Here is a 21,504-nt window from a genome sequence, read left to right on the forward strand (position 1 = left end):
CCTGGGGCAAATGCTTTTGAGCAGCCATCAAATGATCTCTGTTAAAAGGTGATAAACCACTCACAGACAAGGCAGCAAGCCAATGACTGGCCTTGGTCCTTCCTTCCTGCTAACTGCGACTTTAAATAAATGACATAAACTCCCTCTGAGTCTCAATTTCCTCAATTGTGGAACAGGAATAATAATAATATCTCCCTCATGAAATAGTGATTAAAGGAGAGAAGACATGCAATACTTAGCTCAGTACTTGGTGCATAAAAGCTGTCCAACCCATGGCAGCCATCCTCCTTATGTGAATAAAATCTTGGAAAGTAAAATCCAGACAGTAGTCAGTGAATCATGGGAATACTTTGGAGCTGGAGGTCTTTGTAAAGTGAGAGGGCAAGGGGGTGGAGTTTAAAATATGAGGAGACCCCCATGCAAGGATTGCAGGTCGATGCCATGATATCAAGGTGTGATTTCTTGTTCACTTGTGGGGTAAACCTCAGTGAAGACACCTGTAAATGGGGGTGGTAAAGTTGCTGTGATGGCTCACTATAACAATGCTTAGAAAATGGTTAACATGGCATGAGGCACATAAGCCTCAAAACATAGAACTTTCTTGTGGTTCTTGCTACTGTTATCAAGACCGGTCTTCCCCGGCTAGTTCCGCTGCCATCTCTTTGCTCTGGTCAAGCTACTACATAGGCCTAACCCGGGTTCCTAAGGCACTATTCCAGAATTTAGGCAGGAACAGTGCAGCCCCCACCCCAACAATCTCTCCCTTTTACAGGGCAATTACTAAAAGCCACTTCCACAGACTTCTGGGGACCACTCCTCACAGGTTCCACAAGACTTTGTCACGTGTAAAGGCAATGTCATGCTATGCACAGACAGGAACAGCCCCTTTCCTTTCTTATTACAAGCCTGGAATTGATCCCTCCGGGCTCTCAGACCTCATTCTGGGATGTGAAAAAAGCAAGGGAACCATGCCCCTGACAGGAATTTAATTCAGTCATCAGCAAAGGGCAAGTGTCACAGGGCTTAACTTCTGCCCTTACCCCTGCCAGAAAGTGCAAGACCCAGATAGAAAAAAATAATAATAATAATCCAGAGACAACTGTCCTCTAGATTTCTTGGACAGAAATAATTTGTTTAGTGTTTCATTTATCATCAAACCTACAAAACTTGGACTGTGGCTGTAGCTCAGTAGCAGAGCACTTGCCTGGCATGCGTGAGGCACTGGGTTCGATCTTTAGCACCACATTAAAAATAAAATAAAGGTATTCTGTTCATCTACAATTACCAAAAAAAAAAAATTTTTTAATCTACTAAAGGGGTTGGGGTTGTGGCTCAGTGGCAGAGAACTTGCCTCGCACATATAAGGCACTGGGTTCAATCCTTAGCACCACATAAAAATGAATAAACAAAATAAAGATATTGCATCCATCTCTAACAAAAAAATATTTTTTAAAAAAGCTACCAAAACTTAAAGATGTTGTAAGAACATCTCTTTTCTGCCTGTTTTCCTAAGCAAACATATAAAAATGGAGAAACTTTTTGGTTCCGCCAATATTGGTAATTGGGATTAATTCTTAAATTCTTATTGCAAGGAAGTTGCCTTTTTTTTCCTGTACCAGGGATTGAACCTAGTGAACGCTTTACCACTGAGCCGCATCCCCAGCCCTCCTCTGTACCCTTTATTTTGAGGCAGGGCCTCACTAATTGCTGAGGGCCTTGATAAATTGCTGAGGCTGACCTTGAACTCGTGAGCCTCCTGGCTCAACCTCCTGAGTCACTGGGATTTCAGGCATGTGCCACTGCACCTGGCCGATATTGCCTATCTTAAAGCTTATTTTTCACTAGTGAATAATTAGTGTCCTCACTGTGTGCACACATTCTGGGCTTTAGGGACTGTAAGGACATTTAAGGATTATACCTGTCCATGGGGGATAAAAGGTTGTCATCTGACTGACACTTCGTATTTTAACTTTAATTCCAAGGAACTTTAGGCATTGGGGGGAAAATATCACTGGGGTCAATCTAGTATCACAGGGCTGGCTGTCAGACACATTCTTCTATGACCCTGTAGCCTTGGTCATAAAAAGGAAATGAAAACATTTTATCATAAGTCTTCTCGTCTTCTGTAGATTGCTTCTGCTATCTGCCCCTGTCTGCACCTGTGAGACACACAAACACACACACACACACACACACACACACAGAGGCAACTGCTGTTCCTGTCTGATTCAAAGATCCATGGAATGGTAGAGTTGAAAAAATCATGAGAAATCATGCAATCCTTCTTAAAATAAATGGTGGGGCTGGTGGAAAGGTAGGAAAGGAAACCAAAAATCTAGTGGATGGAGTGCCTGTCACAGTGTGAGCAGCAGAGTCCTGCTCAGGACTCCATTCATGTCTTCCTTGCAACTTTCATTAACTCTTTATCAAGCACCGTCTTTGTGCCAGGAGCTGTGCTGGGAACCCGAGACACCTTGGTGGACAAAACCCGTATGTAGTTGCTGTGCTTCTCATGGGGCTTACAGGCCAGTTAGGAGGGCAATCTGTGATTGATTGGTAATCCAGGTGGGGGTCGGGGAGTGGTTCTAAGTGCTGGGAAGGAGAATCCACAGGCTGGTTGATGGTGTGACCCGGGAGCAGGCAGCAGACTTCCTAGAGGAAGGCATGATTCATTGGAGATCTGAAAGGTAGGCAGGAGGAGAAAGAGGACAGATGCTCCAAAGACAGGGGGACGTCCTCCTTCCTGGTCCAGGCAATGTTTAACTGTGGTGTGCTGGAGCCAGCTCACAGGGACCCACACCTGCTCCACCGTGAACTTCTCTTCCTAGCCCTGCACTCCGAGGTCATGTGGTAACTTGAAATTGGCCATCGTGGGCATATTCGTACCACAGAAAGCAACGGATGCCACAAATTGAGGCTTCCCCCAACTCCAACTTTGGAGAGTCATTTTTACCAGCTCCACAGGCTTCATATATTCCACCTGCTTCCTGGCAGTGGGCAGCACAAACAGTGCCCTTTAAGCCAAATGCCTGGTCTCCCTCCTGCAGAAACTACCAAGCACCCCCCAACATGTGACTTGGGCCTTGGGCTGTTTATTACAGACCCTGGGCCATCTGGCTCCTCCTGGGATCCAGGACATCCCAACAAGTTAATACCAACCCGCTAAGAAAGAGCCTGTTCTTGTGGTCTTCGTCACCCCTTTGCCATCTAATGATATTTATCAACCACCCACGCCTGCCCAGCACTGTATGAGACACTTGGCCAGGCAGATCTCGAATACGACTTTGACCCCTCAGGAATTCGGGGCCTGGCTCAGGCCGCTAGACTGACATTGTTCCTCCCTAATATAACACAGGCTGCTGGGAGCACAGAACCAGGGCCAGAGCCCAGGCAAGGGCACAGGGGTAGGAGATGGCACTGTGTTTTACACAGTGTATCTCTAGACACACGAGGCTCCGGGAGGGAAAGGGTTGGAGTTCCCAGTAGGCGTGGTGTGGTCAAGTTGTAAAGCAGTGAATTCCACCACCCTTACACCTCACTACCCACCTAGTTCTCTGAAGAGATTTGCTGAAAGAAAAAGCAAGTTTTGAGTTCTCGTGAAGACGGTCAATTAGCAAGCGTGGAGAACATTCCAGGGGTGGAGGGTTCATGGTGGCAACCCCCTTGTTTCTAGGGGATATGTGTGTATACTGTGTATATGTGTGGGTGCGTGTATGTACATGTGCACAAGTATACATGCGCCCACCTATGTGTCCATATGTATGTATGTAAATGTATGTGTGCATGGCTTTGGTGTCCATGTGTGGTACACAGAATATAGAGGGAAACCAACAATGGCTGTGGGATGGGGCAGGGTGTGCTGAGGCAGACAGGACTGAGAAGTGGAGCATCTAGAAGGGAAGGGCGGCCAGGGGTCCAGATGGGAAAATAAGCGGGGCATCCAGGATGGACGGGGTTCTCTTCCCTGTGAACATCTGGCTTTGCTCTCTCAGCCTGTGCTGGAGAAGGCACCCCCTGCACTACAAAGATGCAGCCATTTGCTCTCTTGACCTAGAGTCGCCACCACTTGAGGTGGCGGTGAGTCTCCAGGAGGCCTCTCCTCCCTGACCCAGCAGTAGCTCTGAATGCAGTGGGAGAGCAGCCCTCCCAGCTGCAGACACCGAGTCTCCGACCCTCTCCTCAGATCGTGAAGCTGCACGTCTGAAATGGAGCGTAGGCAGGAGTGAGCAGAGGGAGCACTGTTGGGTGAGCAGGGCCAGCAGGTAGGCTGCCAGGGTGGTTTGGGGAGGTGCGACACAAAAGGGGGGATAATTTGAAGGTCCTGAGTGCAGAGGAGACAAGGAAGGAGAGATCCCAGAATATACTGGGAAAGGAGTTGACTCAGTGGACAGACAGAGGCAGGTGGACTTGAAGAGAAGGGCCCAGGTGCCCTGAAGAGAAGCCCCACCCCCTCCCTGGATCCCTTTCTCTGTTGTGACATACTAATGGCCTGTGGCCCAGCTCACATGCTGCTGCCTTTCCTGGTACTGCCTTGGGGCCCAAGAGAATCCCCTGACCCTTCTGACAAGGTCAAAGGTCCTGGCCCAGTCACTGGGAGCTGACAAGACAGTTTGGAAGAAAAGCAGTGTCCAGTCCTCTGCAGAGGGACTGGGGGCAGAGAGGTAGTACACTAGTGCAGGCTGTGTCCTCTAGGGCGTCTAGAGGGGATGAGAGGAGTCTCTGCCCACCAAACCTTGTGCATGGCAAACAGCTGCATCTGCCTGATGGAAAGATCTCTTCTAATTCACACAAAGCCTCCACGGGGCCTGGCTGCAGCCCCAACCCTGGAAGCCCATGCAGTCCATGGGAGGGGGCTCCAGAGAGAATGAGACTGGAGTTTATGTTGGGGTTCAAGAGAGGGGCATCCTGTGGGGAGGGAACAGTAAAGATCCGCGTTACCCACTTAACAGCGTCACCTAGGGTCAGCACCGGGCTGTTAGTTACTCTGTGGTCTGAAGATGAAAGGATGTTTTCCTTATTAACGTAGAAATAATTAACTTGTTTATGTTATTATGCTCATTGTCTAAATATTGTTTAATAAAATGTCTTATTGCTGATAATTACCCAAGCCTTACAGTAAACACGGGACTCCCGCGGAGGCAGGGGTGCATTTATAGTCACATAGAGAGCACCCAAGTGTTTACTTTGCTGCCACGTAGTCACCTGACTGTGGTCCCCTGACTGCAGCTCTGTGGTAACTCCTTATCAACCCCAGGTGAAGAGCGCTCCGATAAAGAGCAAATTATTCTCTGTGGTCAGATCCCAAAATACGTGGGTGACAAACACAGTGGCATTGTTTCCTCCACTGAGTCTTGTTTTCCATGTGTGGGAGGAATTCCAGATTGGAGAATTCTGAATCCAGACTTCGTAGATTTTTTTTTTCTTCCTAATTGAGACAAACACAACTAATGATAAAGAACAATACCAGCCTGGCTTCTATGCTCTGAAAGCCTCCGGGTCAAAACCTGACCTCAATAGGGATTGGAAAGGATCCAATAGCAACTACTGTCTTCTGTTGTTGAGTTGGACCACAGACTCCACCAGACCAACTTTCCCTTGGCTTCGGAGCCTGGACACAGAGCAGATGTGCCCGCCTGCTTATGCGCTGGAGGATGGAACTGCTCTCCCAGCTTACTGAAATCAGATGCAACAGCACTCAGAGCTGCCCTGCAAACAGATGGTAACTCTGCAAACACCATCATATTGGAAAATTACAAGAGCCATGACTCCATCTCCTTACTGCCCTGCACAACTGTATTTTTACCAACTGGGCAAGAGAAAGGTCTTCTCTTCTCCAACCATATACTGTGAGGGACCAGGCTCATGTTTAGATAGCTAAAGCAGTAAAATATATTATTCAACCCCTATCCACAGCTTTATTTTCCATGGTTCTGCCTGAGGTCAACCATGATCTGAAAATATTAAATGGAAAATTCCAGAAATTAACACTTTTGTCAGTTTTAAATTGCATTCCATCTGAGTAACTTGGTGAAATATGGCAACATCCCATTCCAGCCCTTCAGAACATGAATGATCCCTTTGTCCAGCGTATCCATGTTGTATACCCTACCCCACTGTTAAGCACTTAGTAGCCAAATCAGTTATCAGATCAGCTGTTGAGGTATCACTGTGCTTGTGTTCAAGCACCCCTTGTGTGGCATGTCACAATACCATTATCATTCACCTCACTTTGTCCCATCACGCATGCTTTGTATCATCTCACATCAACACAAGAAGGGTGAGTACAATAAGATAATTTGAGAGTGAAGAAAAGACCATATTCACATAAATTTTATTATAGTAGATTGTTATAATTATGCTATTTTATTATCATTTATTGTTGTTAACCTTTTACTGTGTCTAATTTATCAACTTGGTCATATGTATACATGCACAGGAAAAACACAGTATATATATAGAGTTCAATATTATCCATAGCTTCAGGCATTCACTAAGGGGCCTTAGAATATATCCCCAATGGATAAGGGGGGAGTTACTATATACAGATTTGAATATGATAGATAATTCTGGAAGGATGTGCTCTAAATGTTAACATTAGTTATATCTGACTAGATGAGATTGAAATAAAAAACAAGATGGTATATGTGGAATTGAGCATACCTGTTTGAGGAATTTTCACTCAATTTCCAAATGGCATTCAACTTGTCATAAACAAATCCTGAGTTTATGTGGAAATATTTCTTTAAATATGCTGTATACTTAAGAAAAGTTTATCTTAAAATGCTAGGTAGTTAATAAACTCAATTGCTCTATATTTTAAAAGTTTAAATTATGCTGAGTTTCTTTTGAGATTTTTCCATGTTAAAATTAGGTAATATTAAGTTAGACTTTGTTGATTGGTTGATTTTTGAGATTTACCTAAGCAAATCAATACATAGCTTCAGTTTCTTCTCTGTGTAAAATACTCAACAACTCTACTCATTGGGCTATTATGAGCATTAAAAGAGATAATCCATATAAAGTATTTACCACAGTACCTGACAATGAGAAATTGGACAAATTTCAGCTGTCATTAGTCTAGTGTTCTCTCTCTCTCTCCTCCTCTCCCTCTTTCTCTCCATACACACACACACACACACACACACACACACACACACACATTTTCATTTATATTTTCTTTCAAAGATGACATCAATAATTGCAAAAAAATAATAAGGAGACAAACGAACAGAAAACAATTACTTTCTGAATTAACCTGAGATAGACCTGAGTGCAAAACGAATAAATATCCAGAGTCCAGCTCAAATCCTCCAGCATCTATTGACTCTTTGGACTTTTCTCAGCTACCCTCCAGGTGATGCTTGATACATCATAGCAAGAATTTAAGATTGACAGAGACCTTAGAAATAATCAATCCTCATCTTTTGATAGGTGACTTACCCAACATCACAGGGCAGCAAAGCCAAGACTAGTCTCCAAGACCCTGACCACTCGCCTGTCTCTTTTCCCTCTGACAGATGGACTCAATTGGTTGATAATGATATTGACTCCCCATTGGTCCTTAGCCTGCTTCATAATGTCACACAGCATGTAGCCCAGCCCCAGGCATGTAATAGGTACTTGAAAGTGGTTTGATGTGCAAGGTGCATGCTCATCAATATAGGGATAGAGTCTCTGCCTTCAAGAAGCTTTCAGAGATTAATCAGGGAAGGCACGGCAGGGCATGAGGGGTTCTCAGAGAGGGCAAGCTTGTTTAATTTCATCTCTAGAAGAATGAAGACCAGAAATTGTATATAATAAATCTCAGTGAGCTAATTTTTTAGGCTTCTTACTCAGGCTTCTTACTTCTTACAAATCCCTAAGCTAAATAGTTCTCAAACTTATGTTTATAGCCCTTGACCTCTGCCTTAACTATAGATTTCTCTATCAACTCCCTCCTCAAACTCTCCACCTGTATATTGGGTTTAGTATATAGGTGTCTCCACTTTAGCTCATCCCAACCTAAATTCCTGATCCTTGCCCTTCAAATCTGCTCCACCCCAGTGTTCTCCATCTCAATAAATGGCACCTCCACCTAGCGGGATGTCAAAAACTTTGGATTCTCCTTAATTATCCCTTTCCCTCACTGCTCCACAGCACAGTCCACAAGGAAGATCCTATTGGCTTCTTTCCTTCCACATATCCCTTTTACAGTGTCCTCTCACCTACCCCACATTGCCACCACAGCTCAGACCACTGCCCCCTCTCCCTCAGATGACTGCAGGAGCTTCCTCACCCATCTTCTGGTTTCCACCCTGGGTCCCCATTGGGCGTGCTCGGCTATAACGAGTTATGTCACCTTCCTGCTCAAAACCTCATGGCTTCCTGTTTCCTTCAGAATCAGCCCAAACTCTCCAGCCACAGAGATGGTTTGCTGTCTTCAGACACGTATGCTCCTGCCTCAGGGACTTTACACTGGCCCTTCTCTGCCTAGAATGTTCTTCCACATTTCTGCATACCTCTCTCCCACACTTCGGTTATTTCTCACCGGCCATCACCTCATCACAAAGTCCTTCCCTGACCAAACTAGCCTTTCCCGGTGTATAATTCCAACTTGTTTACCATGCTTTGTTTTCTCCATCACTTATCAGCAATTGGTATTTTGTTGGTTGCTTTTTCGTTTTGTCGAGAACTTTCCCATTCTATTCATAACTGTATCCTCAGACTCCAGAACGATGCCTTGTCTTGTAGGTGCTAAAAGAGCAACTCCATGATGCACTTTTTTTTTTTTTGTATCAGGGATTAATTTCAGGGGCACTTAAACACTGAACCACATCTCCAGCCCTTTTAATTTTTCATTTTGAGACAGGGTCTCACTAAGTTGCTCAGGGACTCATTACATTGCTGAAGCTGGCTTTGAATTTATGATCCTCCTGCCTCAGTCTCCTGAGCCACTGGGATTACAGGTGTGTGCCATGGTGCCCCACAACAATGCATGGTCATTCCGTCATTCCTCGATTGTTGGGTCTCGTGGGTGTTCGTCTGCTGCTCTTGCTAGGACGCTCTTTTTCACCTCTATCATCCCTGCAGTTCTGAGCATGGGGCCCCTGCATGGCACAGGTGCTCCTTATGCGTGTACTGAATTAAACTGAATGATTTCCAAGCACTAGCCACACATTTTCGAGTTCAGTCAAGTTCATATTATCAGCCAGAAGCCCTGTGCCCCAAGGATTTGTTCATTTTCCTGAGAGAGCCCCAGTGTTTCATGAGAACTTAGGCGGCAACCCTTGGAAGAAAACAACACAGAGCTTTGTGTGATGGAGAAAAACAGGGAGGTGCAGTCATAGTCAGGGCCGTTCGCGGCGACCTTTTGCCAGGCCTGAGTGTGCAGAGCCAAGCTGTGGGGAAAGCCGTAGAAGCAACTGTAACCAAAGGGTTCATCAGATCGCAGCCACTAAGGTCACCGGTCTGTCCTGGAGGGGAGGTTTATGCCATCCGTCTGCCACAGAACCCTGTAGACAAACCACAGTGACTCAGACACACCAAATTTTTTGCTCCTGTCTGATTCTGCTACACTTCTACAGACCCAGACAACAACCTTGTTCCTTGACTTTGGAATCACGTCCATTGGTTTGAGTAATGGACTGGGGTCTTTCCATCATGCCGTCCTGGAGACACACCCCAGACCCCGGTCAAGGGAGGCTGTGCCACACTGAGGTCTTTCCACCAGCCTGCTTCTCTAGAAGGAATCCAGGTGCAGCCCAAGCTGTACAAACTTCAGGGCTGGAAGAGGGGCTAGAACATGACATGGCGTACTAGGAAGCATTTACAGATTTATCTTAAAATCAAAGGTACTTGCAAGAGTGGATTCAGCCCTGCCTTCGGCTATTTCCTCGGGCTCACACGTTTAAAGCAGAAATAAGTCACAAAATGTGTCATTGTCTACTTATACTTTCTCCTGATGGCAATAGAACGTGACTCAGCTCCCCAGGTCACCATCCGTTATTTTTAGACCACTCTGTCTTTTAAGAAAAATCCTTTGGCCACTGGAAGACTCGTTTCAAAAGTTGATCTGAAAAAGTAAAACAATTGTACATTTAAAAGACATAGAAAACCAAAGAAAGAAACAGCTTTATTAAGGTAAAGAAACTTAATATGATGGGTATATTCGCTTTTACCTTTTTAGTGGGTTGGTGCTGATAAACAATTCTTATCTTTGGAAATGATGCCAGGAAACCCCACTAAATCAAAGCAAGTACAGATTTGCAGAAAAGCAAACAGCAGCTGTCTCAGATCACCCAGGGGTCTGAGGCCAGCAGTCTGCTGAGAACTCATCAAACCCAATCAAGCTGTTCAAGGCACCAGAAATCTAAAGAATAAAAGTGTAAGCCCTTTGGGAATAGTAAGAAAAGATTCATCCAGATTTTTAAAAAAGTGTGTCCAAAGCTCAAACCATTACCACAGACCAAAGCAGGACTCTCCACACCAGAGCTGCAAAGAGGCCACTTCCAAAAGCTACTTAAGTGAGACGTAAAGCATATCTGGATCTTTCCTCCACACAGGGACTGACTTACAGGGACAGAACTTGTCCCCCTCTCTGGAAAATCTCCAAATCACAATCTCACAACAGTTACACTTGTTTTCAAAGCACTGGTCAATTCAAGAAACCATGTTCCTTGGATGGTTTAGACTATTCTCAAAAATGAATTTCTTGGTATATGGATTCACATAATATGTTGCCACATTTCCAGTTCATACTGTTTCCATGGTGAAATAAATTTGACCTCAAGTATCTTCTAAGAGCGCCCCAGTGCCTACTGGCATGTGGAAAGCTGAGTACAGAAAGCTGTTTCTAACCCAGTAGTTCCCAAATGTGCTTAACCATGGAACCTTTGTTTCACCAAACCTCTTTTTACATCCCAAGGGTGGGAAGCACTGCTTTGAACATTCCAGTGACTTCAAGGCCAAGACCGAGGCCCGCTTCCTAGAGAGATCATTCATTCTCTTAGAAAGTGGACATTTGTTAGCTGGCTTCTGTAGGTCAGGCTCTGCCTAGACAAGGAGGCAAATACAAAGAAGAAAGTGTCTAGATTGCGGCATGCTGGTAGTATCAACGTAATGGAGGAGATAAACACGTATGTAAATATCAGCATTTTTATGGGAGGAAGGCCTCTCTAGACCCCTTCATTACTGACAGTCTGTATAAAGTAATTTACAACCCATATTGTTCAGTAATATTTTCTGTGCATTTGTCTTAAAAATATTATGTGTTACTATAGTGTTACTTTAGTAACACCATATTATGTGTTACTAAAGATAAGACTTGTGCCTCATAATTGTCTAGTATCATCTATAGTACCTAGCGTGGGATTGGACACATAATAATTCATCTAATGTGTACTGGTTGATTCATTAAAGACTCAACTAGGTGATTCCTTGATTCCTTTTTAGTTTTGCAATTTAATAATCTTTCTCAAATATTGGTACAATCTTATGCCTACAAAATTATGGTGAGCCACAAAAGTATGTAATAATTAATAATTCATTAGTTCCAGTTTTCTAGGAGTTGTCTCAATGCCACATAAGTAGCTAATTTCATGCACACAGCCTCTCCCAGTGACAAGCCACAGCGAAGGAAAGCAATTTACTCTCTGCTTATGGCCACAGCTTAAGTGTTACAACTTAAAACTTAGTGATTTGACCTTGTAATCGGAGAACAGCCAAGTCTCTTGATTTTACATATGAGCATCCTGGGAATCAAGTGAATGTTTAGCTATTCATTGTAGAATTTAATACAGACTAGGGTTAGCCACAATTGGTAACACTTGGGGAGTTGTTAATTTCTTGCTGGCAATTTCACTGTAAACTCCCTTCATAAATTTCAGATTTAAACTTGGCATTGTCATCCAGATTTTCTGCATATCTATTTGATTTACATATGCTGAGTGGTTCCTAGTTGTATGATCAGTAAATAGATAGCACCTCTGATGCTTTAAGTATCTGAGAATTCTCCAGAGCCGCAGAAACTTATTTCATAAGTGAGTGAGGAAGTGAATTTTGTGAAGATGGGTTGTGTTGGGTTCTACAATGATGTGTCAGAGTTTCTCAGTCTTTGTGCTAGTGATGTTTTGGCCAGATGTTTATCGTGATGGGAGGTGCTCTAGGCCTCATAGTCTGTTTGCAGTATCCTCAGCTTCTACTCACTAGATGCTAATAGCATCCCTCCTACCCATAGATAACACCAAAAAATGTCTCCAGATAACACTAAAAAATGTCTCCAGATATTGCCGGATGTAGGGGTTAGGTGGCAGGAAACTTCCCCTGGTGGAGAACCACTGAAACTAAAAGAATTCCTGGTGGCTAACTAACATCAGTTCTAGACTGATGCTAACTGAATTTTTCATTTATGGACCATTAGTTAGTAGGTGCTCAGAGAATGAAAAGCAATGTTTATTGTGCTTTGGCACTACATACTGTTCTCTTTCTAGCCTGTATAGCTTAAAAGAAGTAACCTACCCTCTCAGAATCTTACTTTCCCTATAGACACAAGAAGAGGAATACCTACCCACATGTGGGCACCAGCAGAAGAGGGCCATACCCTGAAAAACTCCTCGTATTATGCCAAGCAAGTAGCAGGCATGTATTAAATATCTCTAGTTCCCTGCCTCCTCCTGCTACTCTTCCCCTCCTCCTCTGCCCCCTTTCCCAATGTCTGAGACAAACATAACCAAATTATATGCACTACAAATGGCTTGGTGGTTTCTTTCTAATTTTTTCCTTCTATAGCACAGATAATCATGAACTGACATTATATCCAAACCTTATGTGAGCTTTGGAGAACAGAACAGCCTCAGTCAACAATAGATAAAAGAGAATCTGAGACCTCAACCCTCCCCTTCATGCCCAAGAACTTCCAAATACAGATGAATGCATCCACACATCTCCACATATGAAACTGACCGTTCATCAGTTTTCTCATTCTGTGTTCAACATAAGATTGTAATGACTAGACAAAGAGGCTACTCCCGGCGGGGTTGATGGAGCCCTGCACCAGCACCCATCCTCAGCCATCAAATAGACCTGGTCACTTCCTCAGCTGTACTGCATGAGCCTTTGAAAAATGAAACAGCCCAGTTTAGGCACCATGGGGAGGAGGCTAACCTGAAAACATATCTGGTGTAGTCCTGGACCTCAGGGATTTACAGAGAAGACATATGGAAAGGCTTATGAATCTTATTTTCATTATAAAGGCATTATAACAACATTACAAGCCATTTGGAGAATGAGGGAAAGAGGAAGGGGATCACCCAAAGTTCTAACACTCAAAACAACTGTTTTCATTTATGAATTTACTTCCAGGCCTTGTTCCCACACACATGATTTCCCTTGACTATGGTGATTCCACACACATTCTCCCCTCACCTGACCCCACCCCCATCTTGCACTAGATCACAAGCATTGCCCTTTATCCCTATTGTCATTTCGGTTTTCGTATGTAATGACTGCAAAGAAGTTCTGGAAAAAGATTTCAGGAACTGACATTATATCCAAACCTTATGTGAGTTTTGGAGAACAGAACAGCCTCAGTCAACAATTAACTATCAATTAACTAATCCCTTATTAAGGGATAATGCCTTATCCCTTAATCAATTAACTATCCCCTTATTGATGAACACTTGCCTTCTGATTTTGCAATTATACAACATTTAGTGGAGTGGGGGATCCATAAGTATAGCTTTTCCCATGTCAGGATCATCTTCTTCAGGACAGAATCTCAAAAAATGTAATTAATAGGTACAAACTGTGAATATGTCTACAGTATTAAATATAGTATTGTCAAATTATTGCAAAGTACATTATTTTGTTATAGAAGAATTTGTAAGTCATTACCAAATACAGGAAAGTAAAAGGGCTAAAACAATCACTCATAATCCTTTAATTCAACTATTATTGTATTTTCTTCCAATCTTTTCTCCCCGTATCTGTTTTAATGTAAGTATCTATCTAAAATTCATTTTATTATATTATCAAGACTTGCCTTCTTAAATAAGCAGTTACCCAGTGTAGAGGAGTAACTCTAGTTCACATAATATAAGGGTCTCTCTGGGCATGGTGGCACACTCCTGTAAGCCCAGTGGCTCAGGAGGATGAGGCAGGGGGATCACAAGTTCAAGGCCAGCCTTAGCAACTTATCTAGGCCTTAAGTCACTTAACTTAGTGAAACCCCGTCTCAAAATGAAAAATGTAAATGGTTAAGGACACTTGGGTTCAATCCCTAGTACCTAAATAAATAAATAATAGGACTCCTTAGGGTGCAAAGGGTAGGTGGCTGCAGGATACCTGATTGCTTCAGTACACCCAGAAGCCTTCTCTGCACTGTTCTGTTACGGGCCAGGTATCTGCCCTCCCTGCCAACAGGACTCTCTTCTGTCGTTCCAAAGTCAGTGCAGGAGAGGTCTGTGAAGTGGAACCAAAGGTACCTTGAAAACCCTTTAGGAAGGAACACATTGGTCCTCTCCATAGAGCCTCTCCATACGTCCAACCAACTCCTTTTCCCTCCACGATGGGAACAGGTTACTCACTCTTCCTTCCATTAAGCACTGGATGGAGTGGCTAGCTTCCAAAAAAAACCATATTGCTTTTAAAAAAAATACAAATCTTTAACATCAGTATCACCCAGAATGAAAGTTCAGTGAAAATCAACTCTGACATAAAACTATGTTGTATGCACACATATTTGCATATTCAAGTCTCCACCTCACACACTCATTTGGTGATTGCCACGTGGAATCACTTGCACTCTTTAAATCGTTATTCATTCTTTATTTCTCTTCTTTCCTGTCCTCCTTATTTCATTTCCTCTTTCCTGCCTTCCTCCCTCCTTCCCTTTCTAAAAAGTGTTTTTTTTTTTTTTTCTGATTGCTTATAATTGAAGTGACATGTTTAAAGCTCCTGTAACAAGAACCATTACATCCTAAATTGAGCACTGTTCACAGTGGGGAATGCTGCCACCACTGGCAGCCCACTTCTGTTGCTGAATGTCTCTATTCAGTGGAGGTAGCACCTGCCCCTCCTCCATTTCTTCTCATTCATCCCTGTGGTGTGTCCTGCAGTGGTGAAGGGCAGCTCTTCTCCCTCGCCCTGTGGAAGCTTTCCTGAATGCCTAACATCCCTACCTATAGCCATTTTTTGTTATGAGGTGGTTTCCAGATGCCTCACCTTCTTGGTTCATCATTAGCACTCTCCACACTGGGGGAGAGAAGGACTGGGGGCTTGGGCTGAGGCTGTGGTTCCCTCAGCCCATGCACTGACCGACAGAGCAGCCCCCTACAGGGAAATGGCAATGGCAGTGGCACCGAGGAACAGTGGAAGCACATCCCTGAGACGGCCTCTCTGCAGCCCCAGCTCCAGAAGGCTGCATCCCAGATTTATGGATGGCACCTGGTGAAGCAATGATGCAAAGGCAATGTGAAATCCAAGTACACCATCATCTATCTGTGTTTGGATTTGGTTTGGGGTTTTATTAATGACAGTGGATTTGATTAAACAAAGTTTACACAGTAACTAACTCCAGCTGGATCCAAGCATCAATGGGAAACCCCAATTCCCCTGATGTTGTCCTTTGTCCTTTCCACTCATGATTTCTTTCCAAAGCATTTTCTCCGAATCTGATAATGGTGAGGTCATAGGATCTCATTTATTTGAAGGGCCAGTCTGGCACGCCCAGCCTGGCGGCCCTGCGATGAGATGAAGGACTTTTGCATTGGAGATGCTGTGTGCCTGGATTGTGGCCTTGTCCTCACTTATGTGATGAAATCACTCGATCGTTCTGCCAAGGCAATGTTATCATTGGGTTTGGGTGCGGATTTGGAATTTCTCGAACAGAAACCATATTCAAATAGATCACTAATTGAAACATCATCAGGATTGTCTTGTAACCTTACCAGAAGCTGGTTCAATGAAATCTGGGTCCTTTGGTGGAGTTGTTACTTATTTTGAGTGACTATGATTACCTACTGCTTGGGCTTTTTCTCTAGGGAAATCCAAGAGGCATGTCTTACCGGTCCTGGCAGAGGACTGTGGGCCTGTTTGTAATTTGTGCAGGGATTTCTTCCTCTCCCCAAAGCTGGGGTTGAAGTCATCTTCAAAATCGTTTATTCAGTCTGTCTCCTTCTCCCATTTCTCCGTGTCTCGGGCTTCTCTCTTGGGCTGCCTTCCCTCCTGCTGCTACTGTCCCTTGTCTGTGGGTCCCTTTCTCCCCCCCCCCCCCTTGGCATTTTTCTCACTCCCCTCTATTGTTTTCCTCTGTCTCTCCTCTCATCTGCTGCCCTTGCTTCTTCCTCCTGTTCTCCTGCTCTCTCAGTTCCTTCTTACTGTAACTCCATCCCCCTCCTCCTCCTTTCTCAGTGTTCCTCTTTGATGACAACAGGTTTCCTAAGGATAGGGCAAATCTCAGCTCATTAGTTTCTCCCAGTGCCTGAAGGCATTGGGTTGTTCTGATTCCTCTGATCAGGACTCACCCATTCCTGCCACAACATTCATCAAGCTTCCAACTGATGGGAAATGAGATAGGTATTTCTGCCTATGTCCCTGACCTGGGCTTAGCCCCAGCCTGGCCCCGAATTGGAATCAGCAGATCCAGCACCAGGACCATGGCCAACATCAGTGCCAATATTAGTCAGATCCCTCATGGTGCCAGGTGGGGACTGGGCCAAGTGGCATAATTAATAGCCAGTGTGTGCCCTTCTGATGTGTCTGCCAACATGTCACTATTACCCTGCAGGTGACAGTCATTGCTCACTGGTATGGAGCCCTTTTTTTGATTTTCACCTTTATACTCACTGTTCTTGAGAATCTAAAACAAGACATTGGCCTGAACTTTTTAAAGAGTTTCTAGAAGCAACAGACTGGTGGGCAAGAGGAACTTCCAGATTTTTACCCCAGCACTTGCAGTGAAAATCACCAGTCTGCTGTGGATGCAGCTACATGATTCCCACTATTAAAGCAACTGCTCAGTTCAATACAGTGTAGCAGAAGGAGATATCTTCTATTCTGGCTAGGTGGCCTGTATGTTTTTCACTGAGTGATTCTGTTCTTTTAGGACAAGGGCATTTCACCTGTGAGCAATGAAAGCCGTATGTCTGCCTTTAGAAACCTCCTTCTTCACCTTGTGATTTACTTCTATATATGATGCACTCTCAGCTGAGAGCATGAAGCCTGGACAATTAAATCCTGATTAATTCGTGCAGACGTGGGGAAGTCAAGTTAACGATTCACAAATCGAACCCACTGCCGAATGTCCCTCCACCACTCCCATCTCTTTGCATTTCTGTTCAGTGTTTTTGCTTTCCAGTCGCCCCCTCAAACCCAAGTCATTGCTTGGCATTTTCTTGTTTTAGAAAGCGACAAACAGAGCAAGCAGAGAAAACACTGTATGTTTTGGACTAAAAATGAAATCATTAGGGTAAGTTTCTATTCTTGTCGCCTGGAATTCTACTCTGGTTCTGATTAAGTTCAACAAAGATATTATATTTGATGCTTTCCTGTAAATGTATGAGATGGTTTGCTATTGCATGTCCATGAATGGAAATATTAACAGACTACACTTGGCTCCATCTGCCTCTGACTTGGTCTTCACACCCAAAAAGCCAACCAATAGAGAGTTATAACCCTAGGCCAGAGTGAGTAGCTCCTGACTTGCTCTTGTGGTTTCTCTTCACGATCTCAGAAATAGAATTTTATCCAGAAAATGTACAAGAGTAAATGGAATAGCCACATTCTAATCTTTATAAATTGCCCACTAAAGAGCAACTTTATTGGCTAATGTAAGCACTAGGGTTACGATTAGGGCTTAGTATTTCTAAGCCTCTGCCATCTATGACTACATTTCTATCAGAAAAGTGGGTCCTCCCAAAACTATTTCTAGGTGGGTGGAGTATTTCAATAAGCAGGAAATATGGTGTCTGGGCTCCCTTGAGATTATAAACAAGGAAAGACTCATGACAGATAAGTGGAGCAGTCAAAGGTATTTTATAAGACTAGAAAATCTGCCGTTGAAAATTTTTAAAGCAACTAGGTAAATTCAAGAATAGAAATATGCAGAATCCCACCTATATTTTATCAATATCATAGAAGCAAAAGTTGATACTCAGTTCAAAAACCCAAAAGGCAAAACTGTTACTCCTTTGAACTGGTTAGACATGTGAACCTTCGAGTAGGGAAGGAGTGGATCGCAGCTGGAGATCTGAGTTCCTGTCCGTCATGCACTATCCACTAGGCCATGTAAACTCATATTTCTGTAAAATGGAGGTAATACTCACCTCAGAAGATTTTTAACAAGCATCTTAAAAGACAATATATAGAAAGCCCTTAGTATAGTGTCTGGCACATGTTTTTTGAATTATTAGTGGTAGTAGTTGTTTTTAACCTTCTAGCCCACAGTTTATGCTAGTGAAACACTGAGCATATTTTAACACATCACATTGTATTACCTTTAATTTTACACCTAAAATAGCAGCAATTCTATCCTTATCAATTAAGTCATAGGTCTAAGGGAACTCTTCTGGAGACTTCTATCTCATCCCTGTGCTTTCTTTCCAAAAACTCAAACTCAAACTCAGTTTTTGTATACTTACCCTAGTAGCCCAGAAGTCAGAAGTGCCCTACTCAGTCTGAACAAGCGGCAGAAAGAAGCAAGTTGACCAGGCCTCCTCCTGGGACAGCTGGCTGGCCACTTCTCCCTCTGGGGTAGGAGGGCCATGAGAGAGCCGTACTCAGGGCCTAGTGTTTAACTCTCTGGGACTTCCCCTCTGACAAATGTGAGCCCATCACTGCCATGGGACTGGACATTCTGAAGGCTAAAGGAAGTGGTTAAGGAGAGTTTTCCCTCTCTGCAAAGCCCTAAGCACAAAGTCTACTTATCTTCCTATATGAAGAAATGGAAAAACTCAAAATGATCTGCAAAAAAATCATGTACTTATATTTCATAGATTGCATCAGACAAATGGAAGAGCCTACCTCACTTTGGAGGGCCAAGGTACACAATTCTTTATTTGCTTTTTAATTTATGTGTGTGCGCACATGTCTATATTATAAATATTCTTGTGACAGTTATGGATATTAATCTTTTGAGATAATTCTAAGAATTATCAAGGGCTAAACTGAAACGTGTCATTGTCAATATTGTGTATTTCCATTAAAAATACAATATTGACAAAAGAAAAATTTTAAGAGAAAGGAAGGGAAAAAAACACCTTCCAGAATGAGGCTGGAAAATAATATGATAGAATATATAGGAAATCGTGAAAATGTGTCTACACCTAGCTCTATCCACCACTCAGTTGGGATTTATATGGACGTAAATAACAATTCATTGAACTACTCTAGAAGACACTAAATGACATCCAGCTTGGCTCTCTTCTGCCTCTGGTGATTTTACTGATGGCTGAAGAGGAGGCAGGGGTGGGGGACACTGGTCAAACCTCGGTGGCTCCAAAAGTTTCCTTAATTTTTTGGAGGAGATGGTGGTGATTGTTGGAGATATTGGTGCCATGCTCTTTGGATCTAAATGTATAAATGCTGTGGAGCTCTGAGAAGTGGGAAGAGAGAGAGGAGAAGCACACAGGTCTCAGGGCTTGGTGGACACAAGTGCAGGGAATGTTTGGCAGTGTGCTCTGCCCATTACCAGTGCACATGCCTTTTGAGATGCTTCCTCTCTTGGGGACAACGCAAGCAAAACAAACATGCTTTGATGGATATTCTACTGGTTGTAAAGTTCTGGGGGTTTGCTTATTTTATTTTTATTTTCATTTGGGTTTGCTTTTCAATCCTCAAAAGGTTTTAATCTATATTTGGGGAATATGAAAATCAGTTCTATGGAAGAAGGAAAAGTAGCAACAGTTCAAAAGAAAGCAGGGATGAAAGTCCTGGACACAGGTGGGTGGACATGGTGCAGGGAGAAAGCAAGGGCTTTATTATACAAAGTAACCCAAAACTCTGGGTGAGGCAGCGCTTACAAATAACTGAGGCCAGCTGGACATGGTGGCACATGCCGGTACACCCAGTGACTCAGGAAGCTGAGGCAGGAGAATAGCAAGTTCAAGGCCTGCCTTAGCAAGACCCTATCTCAAGATTAAAATTAAAAGGGCTGAGGGTGTTGTTCTATTGAACAACAGTGCTCACCTAGCATGCACAAGGTTCTGGGTTCAATCCCCAACACACAAAATAATATTAATAACAATAGCAATAACTCTGGCCATCACACAATCCCACAGATGGGTCAGTGTCCCTACAGCCAAAGATGAGACCTGGAGCCTGACACAGTGACTGGGCTCAGAGGGAGCTGGGCAGTCGATTGCCCACATTCCTAGGGACAATGGATGACACTCTTTAGACCAGAAATGACAGAACAAGTCCCTTGAAGGCCTTTAAGGTGAAGATCCCTTCATAGACAGGGGCCTGGTGCCAGGACCTCGACTGATGCACAAGGAAAGGAGAGAAACACTAACAAATGGTTTTCATTATCATTGTGCAGTCTCCACCCTCATTCTGTATGTGTGCGCTGTGTTTCTTTTTCTTTCTTTTTTTATCTTCTTGTGGCTTGTAACTAAACAATGAGGTGATTGCCATCCCAGTGGATTGTGCAACGTAACCAGCAACTGAGTTGGAGCACAGCCTTCTCCAAATAATTCTGCGCAAGACAAATAAGCACACTGGAATAAGGTGGGGTTGGTTTGGCACGACACCTGTGTGCACTTTTTAGTGCTTGTAAAGAAGGCAGAAGGAGGGTCTGCCATCTTGATTTCTAACAGCACACCTGTCAGCCCACCAATGTGGCATTTTTCTGCTTAAATACAACCCCACGGCACCAAAGTAAAGGGTGTTATCCAGGTATGTGGATTGGAACCTCTCGTCATATCTCAGTATGATATAATGATTTACAGTGGTTGAATAAACTGGCACCACTGCATGAAGTGTTTTCAATTCTGTTCAATCAATATTCATGAAATGCCTACTCTAGGACAGCCCCATGTTTAAAAAAAAAAAAAATATATATATATATATATATATATATATATATATATATATAATATACACACACACACCTCAGGAAGTTAATAATCTAGGAGGAGCCTAAATTTGTCTCAAGCATCCATTTGACCATGAGGATACCTTCCATGTCTTATTCTCCTTGTGGCTCACTTTCCCTGGGAGGCAGCAATTATCCCAAGCGAAAATGCCATTAACATTACCATGACTGGCATGGCAGAGCGGTAGCTAAAGATCACGGAGCTGAGCAAACCACAGCCGTAGCTGGAGCAGATTTCCTCCTCCTGACGGCGACGTGGCTGAGAAAACAGATCATCTCAAAAGCAAGTGCTTCAGTTTGTTACTCAGCATCTTTGTTGGCAAATGATTGCAGATAATGGTCCTGCAGCTGCAGACTGAGCGGTCTGCCGTTGCTGAGTCCCACCGAGCATGTGTGTGATCAGTCATTCCAGTCACGAAGTCCTGATTCCTTCCTGC

General features: G+C 43.6%; 1 protein-coding gene across 2 annotated transcripts in view; it reads left to right on the forward strand.

Annotated features, from left to right (window-relative positions):
• Positions 1–21,504, forward strand: part of Ngf (nerve growth factor) — a 49,057-nt gene that overhangs the window by 14,336 nt on the left and 13,217 nt on the right. Inside the window, exons 1-2 of one of the 2 annotated variants that reach the window (XM_046458315.2) lie at positions 17,393–17,443; positions 18,969–19,015. The exons of the other annotated variant lie outside the window; for it this stretch is intronic. Of the exons in view, the coding sequence (XP_046314271.1) occupies positions 17,414–17,443; positions 18,969–19,015 (77 nt within the window). The 5' untranslated portion in view covers positions 17,393–17,413. Of the gene's footprint in view, positions 1–17,392; positions 17,444–18,968; positions 19,016–21,504 lie in introns of those variants that run through there. 2 annotated transcript variants of the gene reach the window in all.

Source organism: Marmota monax, unplaced genomic scaffold (assembly GCF_021218885.2).
Source record: "Marmota monax isolate L192 unplaced genomic scaffold, Marmota_monax_Labrador192_F-V1.1 WCK01_AAM20220418_F8-fsc00087, whole genome shotgun sequence".
NCBI classification, from domain to species: domain Eukaryota; kingdom Metazoa; phylum Chordata; class Mammalia; order Rodentia; family Sciuridae; genus Marmota; species Marmota monax.